General features: G+C 35.3%; 1 protein-coding gene and 1 long non-coding RNA gene across 6 annotated transcripts in view; both read right to left on the bottom strand.

Annotated features, from left to right (window-relative positions):
* CNTN1 (contactin 1) overlaps nt 1-19,454 on the bottom strand; it is a 353,101-nt gene that overhangs the window by 71,060 nt on the left and 262,587 nt on the right. For 4 of the 5 annotated variants that reach the window (XM_032347814.1, XM_032347813.1, XM_032347817.1 and 1 more), the window contains one exon: nt 9,141-9,299. In XM_032347814.1, coding sequence (XP_032203705.1) covers nt 9,141-9,299 — 159 coding nt within the window. Of the gene's footprint in view, nt 1-9,140; nt 9,300-16,079; nt 18,055-19,454 lie in introns of those variants that run through there. The other variant, XM_032347818.1, reaches the window with a different exon arrangement.
* On the bottom strand, nt 13,813-14,784 carry LOC116593514. Its single transcript, XR_004286915.1, has 2 exons — nt 14,106-14,784; nt 13,813-13,874 (listed from the first exon to the last, which is right to left on the bottom strand). It is a non-coding gene; the product is annotated as an uncharacterized LOC116593514 (long non-coding RNA).

Raw genomic sequence — 19,454 nt, 5'->3', positions numbered from 1 at the left:
ACTTCTTACACATGTTTTGGACTTCTTTGGGTCTAGCATACCTAGCATAGTATTTTGAAAACAGAACTACTTATTAAATATTTGTAACAAACATAAATACAAAAGTTATGCTTATTTAGAGTAGACAACATCTCAATGCAAGAAGCACAGTCTTGTGTATCACAATCACTTTATAGTCTTCATCTCTGAATCATGTGGGCTACTGGTGAAAGATAAGGAGCACCTTCCTTCCCCTTGCCCCACCACAAAATACCCAATACTCTATGGCTTTCATGCCTATATTCAGCCCATAAATTATCTTGTCAGAAAATACACCTTGTCTCACCCCACTTAATCCCTTTCCCACTTTGTGAGTTGATCCTTTCTGCTCCACTGCTACTATTTTATCTCAATTATACATTTTTTTATCTGCTTTATTTGGGCACTAAATATCTTTATAAATGGATTTTTACCCCATGCCTTCCCCTCTGGTAGAAGTACTGGATATATCTTGTTTTTCTAAAACCACCCACACAGAGAATTTGGGAGCAGAGTTCAGCTTTGCTTTGGAAGCAGATTCATGCCCAAGCCAAGTGGAGAACAGTCTGGAGCAGAGGGACTTTGTGTCCTCTCTCTTCAGCCAAGTTCTCTGCAACCCATTTATTATTCCTAGAGTCAGAAAGAGAGGAGTGTACTTTGCACCACAGAGGCAAGTGCTAGGAATCAGGACTGGGGTCTCAAGTTCCTGAGTTTTAAGTGGGTCAGTTTGGAGTCAGGACATTTTTTCTAAAGATGGAAAATCAAGTCTTAACTGTAGAAAGCCTGTCAGAGGCTCCTCTCTGTCAAACAAACAAACAAACAAACAATATACTGAGGCTCAACCTGATCGTTATTTAAATCTTGGCTTTACTGATGAGTATAAATCTCAATCAAAGGGATATAGAGCAGGAGATGTGCTCCTTACTTTAAATACTCAGATCAAAAGACCCTCTTGAGATGGTCTTATTTTAACAACCAGCCATAAACAGTAATCCATAGATTTATTTGCAAATACTTTGAGTTCATAAGCCTCAGAAAAAAACAATTCTGACTATTCTTTGGAGGAAAAGAGAAGCAAGCCTCATGTATATCCTAAGGCCAATAATTCATACTGCTTTAGTTGCCTGGCAACCATGCTGATGGCATTTTGCCTTCAGACCACAGGGACTATCTGTTTGAAAAGCTTCAGAAATAGCCAGAACGACCTCAGGACAAAACAAACAAACAAACAAACAAAAAAACCACAAAAAACCAACAGAAATTGTTTCAAGAAAACCTGTAGGCAGTGTAATCCTACTTGTTCTAGATTGTTTGAAGTTTCCTAGTAAATCCTGGTATTTCCTTAGAATTAAAATACAGAACCTTTAGCTTCTTTCCTCTCAATCCAAAACCCAAGTACTTAACATTATCCAGAACCCACTCAGAGGTTCTAACTGATAAAGCAGCTCTGTGTTTGAGAATATAAAAGGGCATTTAAAGACTTCTCACTGCTTCTGTGTTACCTTATTATCTCTAGACCCAACCCACAGGTCTTCTGGCAGAACTTTGCAAGATGCCATAGATTTGGCAAAGTTCTCTGCAGCAAAAGAATCTGGGATCTCTTCTGGCATCCCAGAAGATATGACTCATTGATTCTTCTCTAAGGAAAATTTGAATGTAGCCTCATGAAAACCCAGAAATTCATATTTGAAATAAGAACAACAAAACTGAAGCTATAGAAAGGCAAAAAAGAAAATAGGGAATTCTAAAAAGTAAGTACTCTACAATGAGCCTAGTGGGGGTTTTCCCCCATTTTTTTTAAACCTATCAATGTGGAAAAGAATTTTAAAAATACTAAATAATAAGTAAAGATATGATAGAAGAGATATTAATATACTAGTGGCAGGGTTAAAAACTCTTTCTACCTTTCCACAAGGTAATTTTTTAGTATAGCTCATGGGTTTAAGCATGTTTACACTAAGTAATTATTCTAAAATGTCTATTCTAAGGAAATAATCTGAAGTCCAGAGAAATACTTATGTGCTAAGATGTTAATTTGTAATTATAGGCTTCCACACAACAGAATTTTAAATATAAAAACATTTTTGTTCTTCAGTTTAGAGACCATATCCCAGGTTGGGTCTCCCAATTGATTTCATAGCATGGTTTGTAGCTCTCTTTTTGTTCAGTCCCCTTCCATACACATAACCTGCCACCAACAATATTCTATAATTTTCCTTCTCTAAGTAGCAGCATATAATCAAACACAACATTCTAAATGTTATCTGTGTATCTTGCAGAACCCTGAGAACGGCATCAAATTTTGGCTGCCTATCCCCTATAAATTCCAAGAGAAGTAATATTTATAGTAGATTGTTTTAAAGCTATACAGTCTATTCTTTCATCTCATTATTCTAAATGTAATCCTTGTACTGCTGAAACTTTATATCTTTTGAAAAATATTTATTGAACACCTTAAATAATTACCTTCATAAAAAGGAGTTTAGTTCCACACTTTCCATTTATAGTAGACACCACTAGGAATAAAGATTGCATTTATTGCAAAAAGTATTTTTCACTTCCACTTAGGATACTGACACAAGAGAACTTTACTTACATAACTAATAAAAAGAACAGGTAAGACAATCTACAAAATAATCATTTTTCAAAGCCTGTCAGAGAGCTGAGTTTGTGAAGAGATCTAATGGACTAAATTCATCATAGGTAAAGCAATGGGGAGAGGAGGAAATAATCATTCATGTTCATAAGAAGAAAACACTTAAACTTCTCACAGATATTTAAAGACAAAGTATAGGTTGTCATGGCTGCATTGAATCCCCGGGAGCCCCCAAATCAAGGAGCATCTGTACACATGAGCCAATTCTTTCTGGTAGGACTTCACCAAGAGTACTCAAAAAAGTTGGGGGCAAGACAAGAGAGCCAAGAGAGACCTCTCCCTGAGGCACAGACATCTCAGATCTGCTCAAGTCTCAGAGCAAAGCAGGTAAATGGAGATCCTGCTTCATGCACTCCAGACCTTCCACTGAATAAGCATGTGAGCATGCGTGGCTAGGTGAGTGGCAGGACAGCAAAGACAGACTGGCTTCCCCTGAGACAGACTAGTGCTTTGGGTCTGCTGAAGTCTGACTGAACACAGGAGAACTGAGAACATCTTCCACCCCCAAGAACTCTGGGTTTTAGACTAGTTATCAGACAGCAGCTGTCTGGGGCAAAAGAAGGGAAGCTGAAAGAACGAACCCTCCCTGAGAGCCAGGCTACAAGAGCAAGCTGAAGTCTGATGGTGAGGCTGGAAAACTTACAGATGTAAGAGGGTTTTGATCTTACACTCAAATTTACTCAGCCTCTACTGAACTGAATCTAACTGCAAAGCTCAGATCACTTCAACTACAGATTATATTGACAAAATGACATGCATTTTCCTGGGCATAAGTAATATCCAATTTAGGCTCTACTATTCTTTCTTACACAATGTATATAAAAACATTATCAGGACATGAGAAAACAAAGAAATGTGAATCGTTTCTAACAAAGGGAAAAAAAAATCAATAGAGCCAGACTTAAAGATGGCCCAGGTATTAAATGATCAGACAGGGATTACAGAATAACTACTATAAATATGTAAAAGTATCAAGTGGGAAAGATGCACAACTTGTATAAATAAATAAGAAATTTTTATGGAATACCATGTAAACAATATTAAAAGGAACCTACTGTTAGAAACAAACAAACAAAAATCCTGGAAATAGAAAGAAACACAAAATCAAAATCATTTAATGAGATTTTCAGCGAACTGAATGTAGTGGAGAAAAGAATCTATGAAAGTGAAAACAGGTCATTAGACTCTACCCAAACAGAAATACACATACGCATATAGCTATGATCCGTGGAACACATCAAACAATCTAACATGCATGGCAATAGAGACCAAGAAGAGAAAGAGAATGAGACAGAAGAAATATTGGAAGATACAATGGCAGAGAATTTCCAAAGTTGAGGAAGATATCAATTCAAAGGTCCAACTTTCCAGGAAACCCCCATCAGGATAAATATATTTTCATCAAGATGAGAAGCAAAAATGAAAAGAAATCTTGAAAGCAGCTAGAGAAATGGACACATTAAATAAATGTAGGAGTAGAAGGTAAAAACAACACTTGACTTCTTATCAGAAACAATGAAAGCAAAAAGATGAACAAATAATATTTTTTAAAATGCTCAAAAACAACTTAGAACTTATATTAAAAAATTATTACAAATATGAAATGAAAGAAATCTAATATACAAAGGCTGAAGGTTTTGGACTCCAGCAACCCGAACACTCAGAACCATTTAAAAGTTTTCTTAGGAAAATTATACTAGATGGAAATTCAGTTGAAATAAAAAAATGGAGAACCCATTCCAAAATGGAACTAAGTCCTCGCTTGTACTTAATCTCTCTTCTTTCTCCAGTAAGTCCTTCTATATTATACCCAGATGTTAGAGCCAAAATCCCATGAATCATCCTCAATTCTTCCCTTTCCCTCAATCTCCATACCTGATTTGTTATAAAGTTCTGTTTTCCCTTCAAAAATACATCTCAAACTCACCCACTCCTCTCCATTCCCACTGCTATGCCAGCCAGTAGGCCCAGCCAGTGACATCTCCCACCTGGACATCTTTCACCTGCCATAGGCCCCAACTGTTCTCCATGTTTCTCATTTTGACCCTCCAGAAATTCATTCTCCATACATTAGTGAGTGATTTTTTTCCCCCTTCAAATTAGAAGTCAGATTACTGTTCCTTTGTTTAAAAACTCCTTATAGGACCTACAAGCCCCTGCACATCTTATCATCCACTACTGCTATTTGCATAATGAACTACAAAATTTGGTGGCTGATATCAACTATCATTTTACTCTGCCTCATGATTTTTATACATAAAATTATTTTTACATGTATTTTATGTATAAAATAAAAAAAATTATTGGGCTTACAGCATATAGAAATGTAGAATATTTGATAATATCTAAGCAGACAGATAAAAGCAAAACTGTATTAGAGTAAAGATGATAACTCAAATTCACAGGAACAAATAAGGAGGACCAAAAATGGTAAAGAAAAAGGTTAATATAACAACCTCTATAAATATGTACTTGCTTTCCTTTCTTCTTATAGCTTCTTCAGAAGACATTAACAGAAGAGTAACAGGTTTATAATATATATATGTAATATGTATAAAAATGACACATACCACAAAAGAAGAGATAAGATGCAAAAGAGCTATCTAGGAGTAACATTTCTATATCTCACTGAAATTAAGTTACTAAAATATGAATTATATTCTAAGAAGTCCATACATATCTGGCAAATGCAGGAGTAACCATCAAATAAATAAATATATATTTAAAATTCATTTATTTATATACAATTTTATGTATAATATATATAGTAACCATTAAATATATATATATATTTTAAAATTAAAATATTACACTAGAAAATATTCACTTAATCCAAAAGAAAACAATAAAGGAGGAATAAAGGAACAAAAATGAGTAAAACATTTAGTAAGCAAAAATACAATGGATGGTTACCACAGGGGAGCTAGGTCGGGGGATGGGTGAAATAGGTGGTAGGGATTAAGGAGTGCTTTTGTCATCATGAGCACAGGAGATGTATGGAAGTGCTGAATCACTACATTGTACACCTGAAACTAATATTATACTGTATGTCAACTAACTGGAATTTAAATAAAAATTTTAAAAAATTAAAAATTGGAAAAAATATAATGGCAGATATAAATCCAACTATAAAAATAATAATTCTAAATGTTAATGGATTAAAGAATCCAATCTAAAGGCAGTGGTTCTAAGACTGGATTAAAAAATAAAGTGCAACTATACATTTCAACAGAAAACACACTTTAGATTCAAAGATACAAATAAGCTGAAAAAGATACAATACGTGAACAGGAGCCATGACAAAGTTGGGATGACTATACTAATATCGGAAGCACACTTTCTTTTTCTTTTTTTTTTTTTTTAAAGATTTCATTTATTTATTTGACAGAGATCACAAGTAGGCGGAGAGGCAGGCAGAGAGAGAAGGGGGAAGCAGACTCCCTGCTGAGCAGAGAGCCCGATGTGGGGCTCAATCCCAGGGTCCTTGGATCATGACCTGAGACGAAGGCAGAGTTTTTTTTTTTTTTTTAAAGTTTTTATTTTTTATAAACATATATTTTTATCCCCAGGCAGAGCTTTAACCCACTGAGCCACCCAGATGCCCCAGAAGCACCCCCTTTTTTTTTTAAGATTTTATTTATTTATTTGACTGAGATCACAAGTAGGCAGAGAGGCAGGCAGAGAGAGAGGAAGAAGCAAGCTCCCTGCAGAGCAGAGAGCCCGATGTGGGGCTCGATCCCAGGACCCTGGGACCATGACCTGAGCCGAAGGCAGAGGCTTTAACCTGCTGAGCCACCCAGGCGCCCAGGAGCACCCTTTCTAAAATGCAATTCCTGCAGCCTGATTCTACTTCTCTAATGTTTCTCTTTAGCACTAATCACCAAAAGACTTACTACACATTTTATTTATTTTTCTTCTTTTCTTTTTAAAATTTTATCTTATTTAAATTCAATTAACATGTATGTATTATTATGTATTATGTATGTATTAATGTATTATGTATAATACATTATGTATTATTAGTTTCAGAGGTAGAGTTCAGTGATTCATTATTTGTTCATCACCATCTTTATACTGGAATGTAAATGCTTTGAGGGCAGGATTGGTTGGGGTGTGTGTGTGTGTGTGTGTGTGTGTGTGTGTGTGTGTGTGTGTTTCTTCTCTCTGTTTTGTTTATGGATGGTCAAGTGTATATCCAGCATCCAGGACTGGTTCTGGCATACAATGGAGGCTCAGTGAATATGTGTTTAATAAATGAGCATTAACAGCCCTGATCTAGGAGCTAGGGATAGATTAGTGAATAAAACAAAATCTCCATCCTCGGGGCGCCTGGGTGGCTCGCCGTTAAGCGTCTGCCTTTGGCTTGGGTCCTGATCCCAGGGTCCTGGAGTAGAGCCCCGCATCCATTGGACTCCCTGCTCAGCAGGAGGCCTGCTTCTTCCTCTCCTACTCCCCCTGCTTGTGTTCCCTCTCTTGATGTGTCTGTCAAATAAATAAATAAAATCTTTAAAAAATCTTCATCCTCATGGAATTACTTTCCAGTGGAATATATATATATATATATATATATATATATATATATATATGATTTTTAAAATTTGTTCATTTCAGAAAGAAAGAGAGAGGAAAAAGAGCACGAGAAGTGGTAGTATTATTAGAAGGAGAAGCAGGCTCTCTGCTGAGCAGGGAGCCTGATGCAGGACTTGATCCTGGGATCCCAGGATCACGACCTGAGCCGAAAGCAGTTACTTAACCAACTGAGCCATCCAGGTGCCATATAATGTATATTTTAATGAGAAGTATATTTTAATTGAGCTACCAGTAAGCATATATTACATAATTAATGGAAATGATTAAAATTATTATTCCTTTATCAAAGCAAAGAAAAATTTTAAATGTGTTTATCACATTTTGTTCTCTTGTATCTATAATCAGTGACAATTTGTTTAGATATCCAATGCTATTTATAGATTGATCATTATCATTCATTTTCATTGTCTTCAGAGAAATAGAAACTGCCCACCCTTTAGGTTTGTCAAACATCTAAATGGCTTTTTTAGGTAAATTTTCAAATGGTCTGTTTTGCCAAGCATATTTATAGATAATAATTCTTACACTCACCAGCATAATATAATAGAAATATTTTACCTGTTTCTAACTCATGTGTATTTTATACACTTATGTAGAGAGTCAACTAATACTGGAATATATGTAAGCCCTCATAACAGGCTTCAAGTTTATATTTGGTTCATTTTCCATGAAAACAAAATCTAAATTAAAACCTTTCAGTGATCAATACAAATAAACCCCATTACCTTAAAACACAGCAAAAATGAGAGCAGTTTTGGGATATGCTGGGATTAATCCTTTTTCATTTTTTAAAAAGCATAAACAGGGGCACTTGGGTGGCTCAGTCAATTATAAGCTGCTGCCTTTGGCTAAGGTCTTGATTCCAGGATCCTGGGATCAAATCCCACATCTGGCTCTGTGCTCAGCGGGGAGCCTGCTTCTCCCTCTCCCTCTGTCTACCACTCTGACTAACTGCACTTTCTCTCTCTCTCTCTCAAATAAATAAATAAAATCTTAAAAAAAATAAAAACCATAAACATTTTATTCACTTTTGTCTTGTTTTCTCCCCTCTGGTGACAACTGAGCACATATTTATATGTCTTCATAATGTATCTAAAAGAAACTCAAGGAACTATAAGTTTGTTTAAAAATAATCTCAAAATGACAAACAGAAGCGGGTTATTTTATCAAAAGGATCACCTATCTTCTTTGATGTTATAAAAGATAAACTGCTATATGATGTTACAGGCTAGTTATGACAAAGGAAAATGGTAATAATTACAGACACAGGAAGGCACTCACTTACTCATTTGTTTTTTACCTGATCAAATTTTAGAATATCTTAGTATAAAAAAAAAATTAAAATCAAAACTTCCTTGACGATCTATTTTGAGGAGATTTAAAGCAGGTAAGATCAGCTTTTGAAAGTAAAGGTTACGGTAATAAGAAATGGGTGCTTAAATTAATATTTATAATTAAAGTGGCTTTTTAAAAATGCAGAATTATAATACCTATATAATTGTAAAAAAAAAAAAGGAGATGGTAATAAATAATAAGCTATAGATGTCATTTGCCAAAAAGAGAAGATTTCCTGTGTTTTTTTTCCCCTAATAAATCTTAGAATTGTACAGAGCTCAAATTAGAAAGCCAGGAGGCCTCTCTTTGCTTTCCCATTATAGATACAGACCTGCTGCTTCTTCCCCTGAAGTTTTAAAACGTCTAAATTCCTTGTGGTTTCCTTCACTACTAATACACTGGAATACTTAAAAAAAAAAGTCTAAAAATAGAAAAGCACTTCAAGGTAGAGGATGAAATCCTCAAGAAGTCCAGATACTCATTTTTGATAAAAGAATTTATTTAAAAATCTGTGCAGATTAATCAGACAAATGAAACTCACCCGTCTTTGCATCTTTCCAGTCATCTGAAAGAATAGTCTTGGTCTGAATGGTATATTTAGATATAGGACTATGATTGTCTGAACCACGGCTCCATGTAAGAGCCACAGAAGTGGCTCGGATATCTTCTATTCGTAGACCACCTGGAGGGCCTGGAGGGCCTGGAATGAGAATTTTGGTAATGAATCAGTGAATCTCAATTAGTGAATTAAGTGCACATTAGAATACAAAAGCATCCTCTTTGAAATTAATCTAAAGAACATTTATACAACATGATCACTGTTACCATGTTCCTTTTAAATATAAACTATAAGAGGTGATAATAAGAGTATTTATGGTCTTCACTAAATGATTTCATGGTATCGCTTTTTAAGTAAAGAGATAAATACTATCATTTAAAAATGGCATTATTATTCAAGATACATATGACAACTTTGGCTCATAAAATGGATACACATGAAAATCTTTGACTTAGAAAATGTAATTGGCATTAACAGGACCTAGCAGATTGTGGCACAGTGTGGTTTAATAAATGCTTGCCGAATGCATAAGTCAGATATGGTAGCACAATTCAGTCCAGATACGAGAATAGTTAGTCAAATACTTCACTGTGCCTCCCACAAATGGAACAAATGCTTTTTTATATCCCTTGATGGTTATAGGTAATTTATTTTACTTGGAGTAGAAAATACATATAATCTGGGAATGATTGTATTATCATTTTGAATGATATATTTCATGTCAGTTATAGTAACAGGAATAAATGATATTAAAAGAAACATTTCTACTTCTATAAAATATAGAAAACAATTGTCAACTCAGAGGTATACCAGAAATGTTCTGAACCAACAAATAATATATTGAAAAGCCTTAGGACAGAAAACAACATCTTGCAGAACATAAAACAATGTTAAAAATATGTTTTCATAGACGTTTCCTAACTCAGCATCAATATTATTTAATGAGACAGCATTGTACCTGATGGTAGAAATAAAAAGAAAAATGAGACATAACTTTTGGGTTTTGAAGAGCTCTTTGTCTTGAAAAGGATGAAATGGGCCAGAAAATAAATAACTATAATTGGAAGCAATAAATGCCACAAGAAAGGCATACGAGATATTTATACTTGGCATCACAGTTTCTTGTTTTCAAAGAAGAAAAAAACGTGCTTTAAGTGGTACAGTGGCATCCACTGCTTACAATGCTAAAGAAGTTTCTCAGTTAATAGAGACATCCTTTAAAAGACATGTCAGAAAATACTATCACTTGTTTTCTTTACACCAGAAATGGTCCATCCCCAACTTAATTAGGCGTATTAAATATAATTACAACTTTGTTAAAATGATATCTTTAGTTTTTCATATTGAATATGTAGTACTAAATAAGACATTTGTTGTTGTTTTTTTTTCTCTTAGCTAAAAATAAATGCCTTACTATCTAACGATCAAATCAGATGTTCAGCCTACATGGCATCATGGCTTTTTTTTCCCTCCAACTGTGTTTTGGTATTTGCAAAGGTATAGACAGTTGCCTTATGGTTGGTCCCGAGGGGGAAAAGGTGTAGGTAGAGTCACACAACTCTGTTACTGCTAATACTAAAATAACACAAGACACATCCTATTGATGGTAGTAAATTTTATTATTTGGAGGTATATAACATATAAACAGAAAGATAAATAAATTTTTAAAAATGTATAATTTGTAATAGTATACTTATACTTCTTGATGTTAATTAAAAGTAAAAAATACATCATCCAGAATAAATGAAAATAGACACATAAGTAATATAGAACACGTGCAATATTCGAGAAAAAAACTGCATTTTTCATTACTTCATTACTTCACATAAAGCATCATCCCAAGTTAATGACTAAATTGAATATTTCAGAGTATTAAAATTTAAAAATAGAGGTGATAAATAAAGGAAATTATTTTTAAAAGGAAGAGACAGTCATGCATTCAGATACTTTTTCTGAGCACAAAGGCATGAAGAAAATGTTAAAGGGAGTTTAGGACAAAAGTGCCATAGGTTAGGTTTTAACCATGTAAGTGTAAATTATTTGCCTGCTGTTATTCTGTGAAGTTCTTGGAGTGGCAAATGAGTACTATTTTAAAAGGTCAGACTAGAGTTTAATGTTACGAGCATATTGAGTGGAATACTATATGCATAATAATTTCACTCAGCCATCCATTCAGGGAAGAGTCACATTGTTGAGCAAAACACTGTAATTTCCTTTGTCTCTTTTTTCCCTCTGATATATGCCTGGCCTCTAACGGGTTCTTTTTATTTTTTAAAGATTTATTTATTTATTTATTTGGCAGAGATCACAAGTAGAGAGGCAGGCAGAGAGAGAGAGAAGCAGGCTCCCTGCTGAGCAGAGAGCCCGATGTGGGGCTCGATCCCAGGACCCCGAGATCATGACCCGAGCCGAAGGCAGCGGCTTAACCCACTGAGCCACCCAGGCGCCCTCTAACGGGTTCTTAATAAGTATTTTGGTGAGTCCATAGATGAATTTATCATAATTGAACTTCAGATAGTTCTATAAACATACATGCTCCCTCCTTCCACAATACAAGCTCCTTTCTTCCATTTGCCTTGACTAACAGGATAAAGAGATACGAGAACAAATGGAAAAGTGTTTGCTGATATCCTCAAAACCCTGGTGTGGCAATGTTACTTAGTAATGTGGAGTAGGCCTATCAATCTAGTAATGACTCCAAACAGCTCCTGGAAAAATACCTGAGAGAAAAATACTATAGAAGGCAGAAGATATTAGAGTTGAAAATAGGCTTGACTTAAAATTCTGAGGCCTGATTCATCTCGGGCAAGTTTTTCAAGTGTATTAAGTTTCTATTTTCTTATCTGTAAAATGTGAGTAATAAAAACTGATCATATAGCAGTGCCTGGGTGACTCAGTGGGTTAAAGCCTCTGCCTTCGGCTCAGATCATGATCCCAGGGTCCTGGGATCGAGCCCTGCATCGGGCTCTCTGCTCAGCGGGGAGCCTGCTTCCTCCTCCCTCTCTCTGCCTACTTTTGATCTCTGTCAAATAAATAAATTAAAATCTTAAAAAAAAATAAAATGTTTTAAAAAATTGATCATATAGAATTGTTTTTTAGGATTGAAACAGTATCTCTAAAGAATGTAGTGGTAGAAAGCTTTCAGTAAACTTTAGCTACTGAAAGTATTATTGTTATTCCTGCAAGAGATTTCTGGGCATCTGAGCTATTGGCAGGAGTAAATATTAGTATTTGTTAATAATTGGGAGAGATCTGTTGTCTGATTGTTCATTTACCACTTGTTATGACTAAAAAATAAAGTGTTTTCTGATCAGTTTGTTGGAGGTGAGGAAAAATTGGGAATGTGAAGTCCCTTCATTTGCACTAAGAAATCAGGATGTAGCAAAAACAGAGAAGTGGTACTAAACAGACAAACTTGCACAGCCTGGTAGTTCAATTCAGGGCCTGTCCTGTACTGTCTCTAGGAGGATTTTGAAAGCAGTGTAGCTCATAATGCTTGTTCAAGTTTTCTGTTCAAAATGGAGAAAAAAGTGTTATGGTAGAAAATAAAATAATGCAACTACTTGTTCCTCAGCACACACACAAAAAGGCATTAGGAACTGGTCACCCTTGGTTATTCTTCATCAATGGGGAAAAGAAAAGCAATATGCATTCTGACTCTAAGAGTTTCTTATCCTTTCCTCCCTCCCTTTCTGCCTTTCTCTCTTTATCTTCTTTCTTTCTTGCTCTTTCTTTTTCTCTGCCTCCTCTTTCCCTCTTTTTCTCTTTTTTTCTGCCTCCTCTCTCCCTCTCTTTAAACTCCTACTGTGGTACAAACACTCCCAAGAAACCTATAAGAATTGAAGCCAGGAAAAATGTAAGCAAATAGACTGTTTCATCCAGCTTATTTCATTATTGCTCTATTAATATGTGTTTCCTTTTTCTTAGGTGGTCCTCAGACAGATAGCTAATGGTTCCTAAGAATGTTATTTATACCAAATTTTAATTATAATGAAACAGAGACATTGGTTAGATAAAAAAGGACCTTTGGAATTTGACATGAATTTTAAATGTCTGGATACATTTGATTAGAAGTTATTTTGGCCTTCCATTTTCTTTCATTCTTTTGTTTTTAATCACTAAAAATTGCAGGTGGGGGTATGGAGAAACAGAGGGATATTTCTCTGACTAGTGCTGACAAAAGTTTTCTTTTGATTTTTCTCACTGCCATTGACATTGGCAAGGGTATGTGCTATGGTGAGTGCCGTGAAATGTGTAAGCCTGATGATTCAGAGACCTGTACCCCTGGGGCAAATAATACATCCTATGTTAATAAAAATAATTTTAAAAATGTAGGAAGCTGGAAAGAGAAGGAAATGAGGGGAAAAATGAGAAAGATTTAGGGAAGGAGAAACAAAGCTATTTAAAGCATACTTTCTGTTTTCGTTTTTTGTAAAGATAGTCTGACCAAATTCTCTTTAACTAGAATAGTGCGAACTTCAGTGTTGATACTCTGCACCTCTTTTTCCTATCACAATCATAGTGCTCTATCACTCTCTTTCCAAGAGCTACGTTTCTATACTTCTCCCCATAGAGGCTGCTACTATACTCTTCCTTTGCTAGTTACATTACCCTCTCTCTTACTGTTCTTGTTTTTCACTTACTATGTTTTTTCCCTCTGGCTTAAAATATCCTTCTCAGAGATTTGCTGGTTGAGAAAGCTCCATAAAATCTCACCTACAGGGGCGCCTGGGTGGCTCAGTGGGTTAAGCCGCTGCCTTCGGCTCGGGTCATGAGCTCAGGGTCCTAGGATCGAGTCCCACATCGGGCTTTCTGTTCAGCAGGGAGCCTGCTTCCCTTCCTCTCTCTCTGCCTGCCTCTCTGCCTACTTGTGATCTCTCTCTCTCTCTCTCTCTCTCTGTCAAATAAATAAATAAATAAATAAATCTTTAAAAAAAAAAATCTCACCTACAGGGCATAATTAGCGGTCTACCAAGGTCCTTGTTAGTGTTCTACCTTGTAGGTTCTTCAAAGTCAGGCAGGAGTCTACAATTACTGAAATTTGTTTCTATCTTTTTTTTTTTTTTTTTTTTTTTTGCCTACTGAAGGACTGTAGATATAACCAGAATGGTCCCCTATCATCTATGGTTCAATGCAGTGTCAGTTTGTAACATCTATATTCTTTCCCTAAATTTCTCTAGGTTCTCAATGGTTTAACTATGAAATTCTTGATTGCAGGAAAATTCAATATGTAATATAGATCACAAACATTTTAGAGCTCACGTAAGCCACTATCTGCACATTTACCAAAGGATGCTGAAATCTAGAAGGGCCATGGCCAGAATCACACAACTAGTCTATAACAGAGTGCAGAATGAATCAGAACAAGAGACTGGGTTTCCCAGCATAACCCACATGAAATGAGAAAGAGCCCATTTGAAAGTTAGATCTGGCTGCCTAATTGTGCCTGTCTACAAAAGACCTCCAAAGAACTACCTGAACACTGACAAGTTTACCCTGTTGTTTTCCTGGACTTGCCTGTAATTTTTAAACAAGTGTGAATTCATAACAACACAAAATTTACATGACATAAAATGTTGGTGAATAAATTTTTAAAAATTTATTTATTTATTTATTTGTCAGAGAAAGAAAGAGAGGGAGAGAGAAGCAGGCAGAGGGAAAAGGAGAAGCAGGCTCACCGCTGAGCAGAGAGCCTAATGTAGCGCTTGATACCAGGACGTTGGGATCATGGCATGAGCTAAAGTCAGATTCTTAACTGACTGAACCATCCAGGTGCCCCAGTGAGTGAAAATTTCATATTGTATATTTTAATAAAAATATTTTTCTTAGTCCTTATCATATTGAAGTAATTGCCAAATCTTTTGTAATTCTTACCAATAACCTAATGATGTAGGTGCCATTATTTTCCCTATTTCACAGATGAGGAAACAGAGACATGGATAGATTAAATGACCATAGTCATCCAGCTAGCAAATGACAAAGCTTGGATGTAAACCCAACCAATTTGCTATGAGACCAATTTTTCAATAACTTCAGTACAATTATTTAAAATGGCATTATCAGAGTCAAATTAAAAAATGGTACTGAGCTTTCCTTTGGAGACCTTTCTTATTGGGAATCGTAGGAATTTTTAGGCACAGTTGTATACTGTAGAAAAATGACAAAAATGGTAATACATTGGCCATAACTTTTTAAATCTTTGCTTGTTCTCTTAACTCGGATAAATGAAGATAAACACATCTGACACATAAATTCATACTTAGTATATCCCCAATTTTTCTTGATCACCCTAAAGGCATTTGTTACTCTTTCCTGAATTTTGCCAGTGTCTTTAGGAAAAAATATCTACATATGAACAAAATACAGATGTGATTTCCACTCAGCTCTTATTCATATGTAAAGTAATCAGAGGAAAAAATGAGCAAGAACACAATTATTTACCATTTCTGTCATTTCTTCTTTAGGAATGTAGTAACATTCAATGAAAAAGAGGAAAAATAGCAAAAAAAATACTTTCAAAATGATTATTCTCACGCTATAGTTTGACCATATTTTCTCAGTCAGTAATTGACATTCTGATAAGTCAAATGGGATAGAAGATTTGAAAGCCTCCAGAATTAAACAGGAGGCATAACAGGCATGACAACAGCCCTGGCATCACTTGAGCCTATGCTAATACTTGGGCAGCACTAAATACAAATGTACTTTCTTCCTCTTAAACCCTGATTTCTAAACAATTGGACCCAAAAGCTCCTGGTCTTTTTGGGACTCCCTTCCACATGGCACATACATTCAATAGAAACCTTCACGTTCCAGAGCAGCCGCAAGCATGAAAGATATCTAGTATCATTCTCTTTCCAGTAAGTAATTAAAGCAAACACCACATGCAAATATTCTGTGGTTCATTGTTTATTTTTAATAAAATAGCAAATTTTAATGAAGAGTTGGAATGTTAAGGAAAAAAAATTTTTCAGAACAAATTATCTCCTCTTTTAAAACAAAATAATCTTAAAATGGCATTACTGAAAGAACATCAGATATATTAGGACAGGCAACTTCTTCTCTACTAGAATATGTCAGCTGAAGTCCCTTTATTGTTATAGACTTATTTCTATTCTCAAAATTAGTTAAGACAATGGCTCTACCATAAGGTTATGAAATACAGTTCAGTGTTATGTGGTTTTGTCAATGTTTAAAGTTGTCCCAGGATGACGCTGAAAAGTAAATATCCCTACCATTTAATAGTATGGTAATTTTTTAACTTCTAAGATTTATAAAAGTGAACTTAGATCCATTAGTAATGAGAATAAGGTGAAAAGAAGAGCAAGGAATTTGTAGACTCTCTACTTGTCATCAATGCAGTTTATTTAAACAAGAATATTCTCCCTTTCCTGGCTCCAGGAAAGGCATCCTTGTCATGTGATTTCCTTCCTAATTTTTAAATTCTTTTCAAAATTATATTCTCGTCTGGTCTTGGTGGTATACTTTTAGTTATGAACTATGGAAGAAGATGCCCACAATAATGATTCATGCACATATTTCCAAGATAATATTTATAGGTCCATGAGAATCTAAAATTAATTTTAAATATCTTAGGAACATGGCAATTGATCTGCATCTCTAGTCTAAACTCTAAGACAGTTCCATCTGTGACAATGACTGAGATGAGAAAATTTTAAAAAATTAAAAAGATGGAAATTAAGCAACATCTTGAGCCAGAGACACTTATTCCTTTATGATGACTAATGAATTATTTTAAAAAGAACACTACATATGTATTTTAGAGTCATATCCATATCCCTCAAAGCTTTCCTGAGAGTTCTTCCAACAACAGATGGAGTTGCTTGAGTTAGTAAATGAGAAGTTCATATAATACCCTATACCTAAATAGAAACCTGTTTAAGAGCAAAACTATTTCTGGTCAAACAACAAGAATTTTAAGCATATCTCTTTGCCCAAAGGGGGAAAATGAAAGTATTTTCAAACAATGACATTTAAGCAGTTCTAGAAAAAATTATATACACTTCCGTTTTATCCTTCACTTCTGCACAAGTGCTTCCCGTAAAAGTCTCCAACTTCCTGCCCAAATTAAAGATCCAAGAAGGCTGACAGTAGGAGTTAATAAAATTGAATGTGCATGCATGTTGTTAATGGCTTAGTATCTTCACTTAAACCTTGCTACAGAGATGACAATTTTCTCCACATGCTGTCCATTTTCACTTCCCAATCCTAGGAATTCTTCCAAAAACCCTACAGAGCCATGGACAGTCTTGAGTTGTTTATTGCTGCTTTTCATCCATTCTAATCAAAGAATATATATATGGCACCAGGATACAAAAGACTACTGGAGTAATGCCCCTTAGCATGTATCCTAATTAAGATGACTCCGTAGTGAATTTGACAATACTGTTCATTACCTGCTTGGCTAAATCACACAGTCCATTTAATGGCAATACTCCTGTATTATAATTCACCAGTTCTTCATAATTTTTTTCAGATAATGAGCTAATTTCTGAGATACGTAATTTCAAAGAAAAACAGGACATGAAAACACAGAAATTTCACTTGGCATTATAAGATGCACTAGGTTAGTTCACTAGCCATTTTTCATATTAGAGAAGCTATATAATTATATTTTTAAATATCTTTCTGCTCAGAAGTATGTTTAGAAGTTTCAAAGGCGAAAATCCTCTAAGAACTAGATTGGAAGGGAAAGCTGCAGAGACTACAAGATTGAGTTAATTAGTAAAAATCTAGTATAATACGTTAAAAAAAGAAAAAAAAAAGGCTTTCACACAAATGGTGAGTGTCAACGATCACCAGGTTGGAGGCAGGCTTGCACAGACGGGGAGAAAATGATCCACCATGTTTTTCTCTCCATCTTTTCTGTTTTTACCTGCAAGAGGAAAGATCAGGCTGAAGGGGCAGTGTGGATGCCCAGTTAGGGGCAGGAAGCCATGTATTTTGGGGATTTGCCATGAGTCCTTGATGGGGAAGTTGAAATAAGAGCAAAGAAAAACAACTTCTCCTAGACACTGGAGATGGGAGTCCAAAAGAAAAAGGCTAAAGTGACAAGCTCTGGCCCAATCCAACCTCCCGTCCCCAGTAAGTGACTGCCTTTCTAAACAGCAGGAGCTCTACCTGGATCCCTCCACCCCACCCACCTTAAACAAACCAACAAACGCTAGACCACTTCTAATTTCATGCCATATGGTGTAAGTCTACGTACTCAAACATATGCTTAAAGGCTTCTAACTAAGAAAAAAATACAGAGGGTAAATTTAGCAATGATTCCAAAAAAACTAATCAGTGTTTAGGAAAGGGATGTCACAGGAACTTGTGTTATGAGTAATATGGTATTTTTTTTTTTTTGCATATATACACAATAATAGCACAGGAGGAGGAAGTAAAGGAAGATACTTATACAAAGTCTCCATGGTCATTGTGTGGATTCTCATCATTATTCTCTTTCATAAATGTTGAATCTGAAGCTTATGATGATGAACAGACTAGGTTAAGACCACAGCTTAATCAGTAGGTGAAGCGGCTTTTTTTTAAAGATTTTGTTTATTTATTTGACAGAGAGAGACCGTGAGAGAAGGAACACAAGCAAGGGGCAGAGGGAGAGGGAGAAGTAAGCTCTCTGCTGAGCAGGAAGCTTGATTTGAAACTCGATCTCAGGACCCTGGGATCCTAAGAACTGAAAGCAGACACTTAACCAACTGAGCCACCCAGGTGTCCCTGAAGTGGCTTTCCAAGGTATGTTTGCTTAATGCCAAAAGTCATACCTTTTCTATTGCACCATATAGACCTTTTAATGACTGTCGGTGTATATTAACTATATTATTAGAGGAAATCATGGATGATATAATAACTACATTATTAGAGAAATCATAAGATGATCATCTGCCTCTTTCCCCTAACCGTAACTAAGGATAATTTGATTATTAGAGTTAAACCACTTTATAAACACTATTGTATCCCTGGTGATAGCTATTTAAATATAAAAAACAATATCTATGGAAACCTGCTTCTGCTGACTACTTATTATGAATTTTGTCATTAGGTCACCAAACTCGCCTGTCACTTTAAACACATGAGATTTCTAAGTTTTCAATGAGAAGTGAAATTAATAATTTTGGAATCATTCCATCCATGCCTACCCCTTCCACCTTTAAGTAGTTTCAGTAGTTTCTGCTATATTACCAGAGTTTGCTTATCTGAAACTTGATGTTTTAAGTCTGGCAAGAGGGCACAACTCACAGTTACACAGTGAGTCTCCCTAAACTGCTGCAC

The sequence above is a fragment of the Mustela erminea genome, chromosome 6 (assembly GCF_009829155.1).
Source record: "Mustela erminea isolate mMusErm1 chromosome 6, mMusErm1.Pri, whole genome shotgun sequence".
In the NCBI taxonomy this organism is placed as follows: Eukaryota; Metazoa; Chordata; class Mammalia; order Carnivora; family Mustelidae; genus Mustela; species Mustela erminea.
Note: the sequence above shows the minus strand (reverse complement) of the source record. Positions and strands in the feature narration are given on the sequence as shown.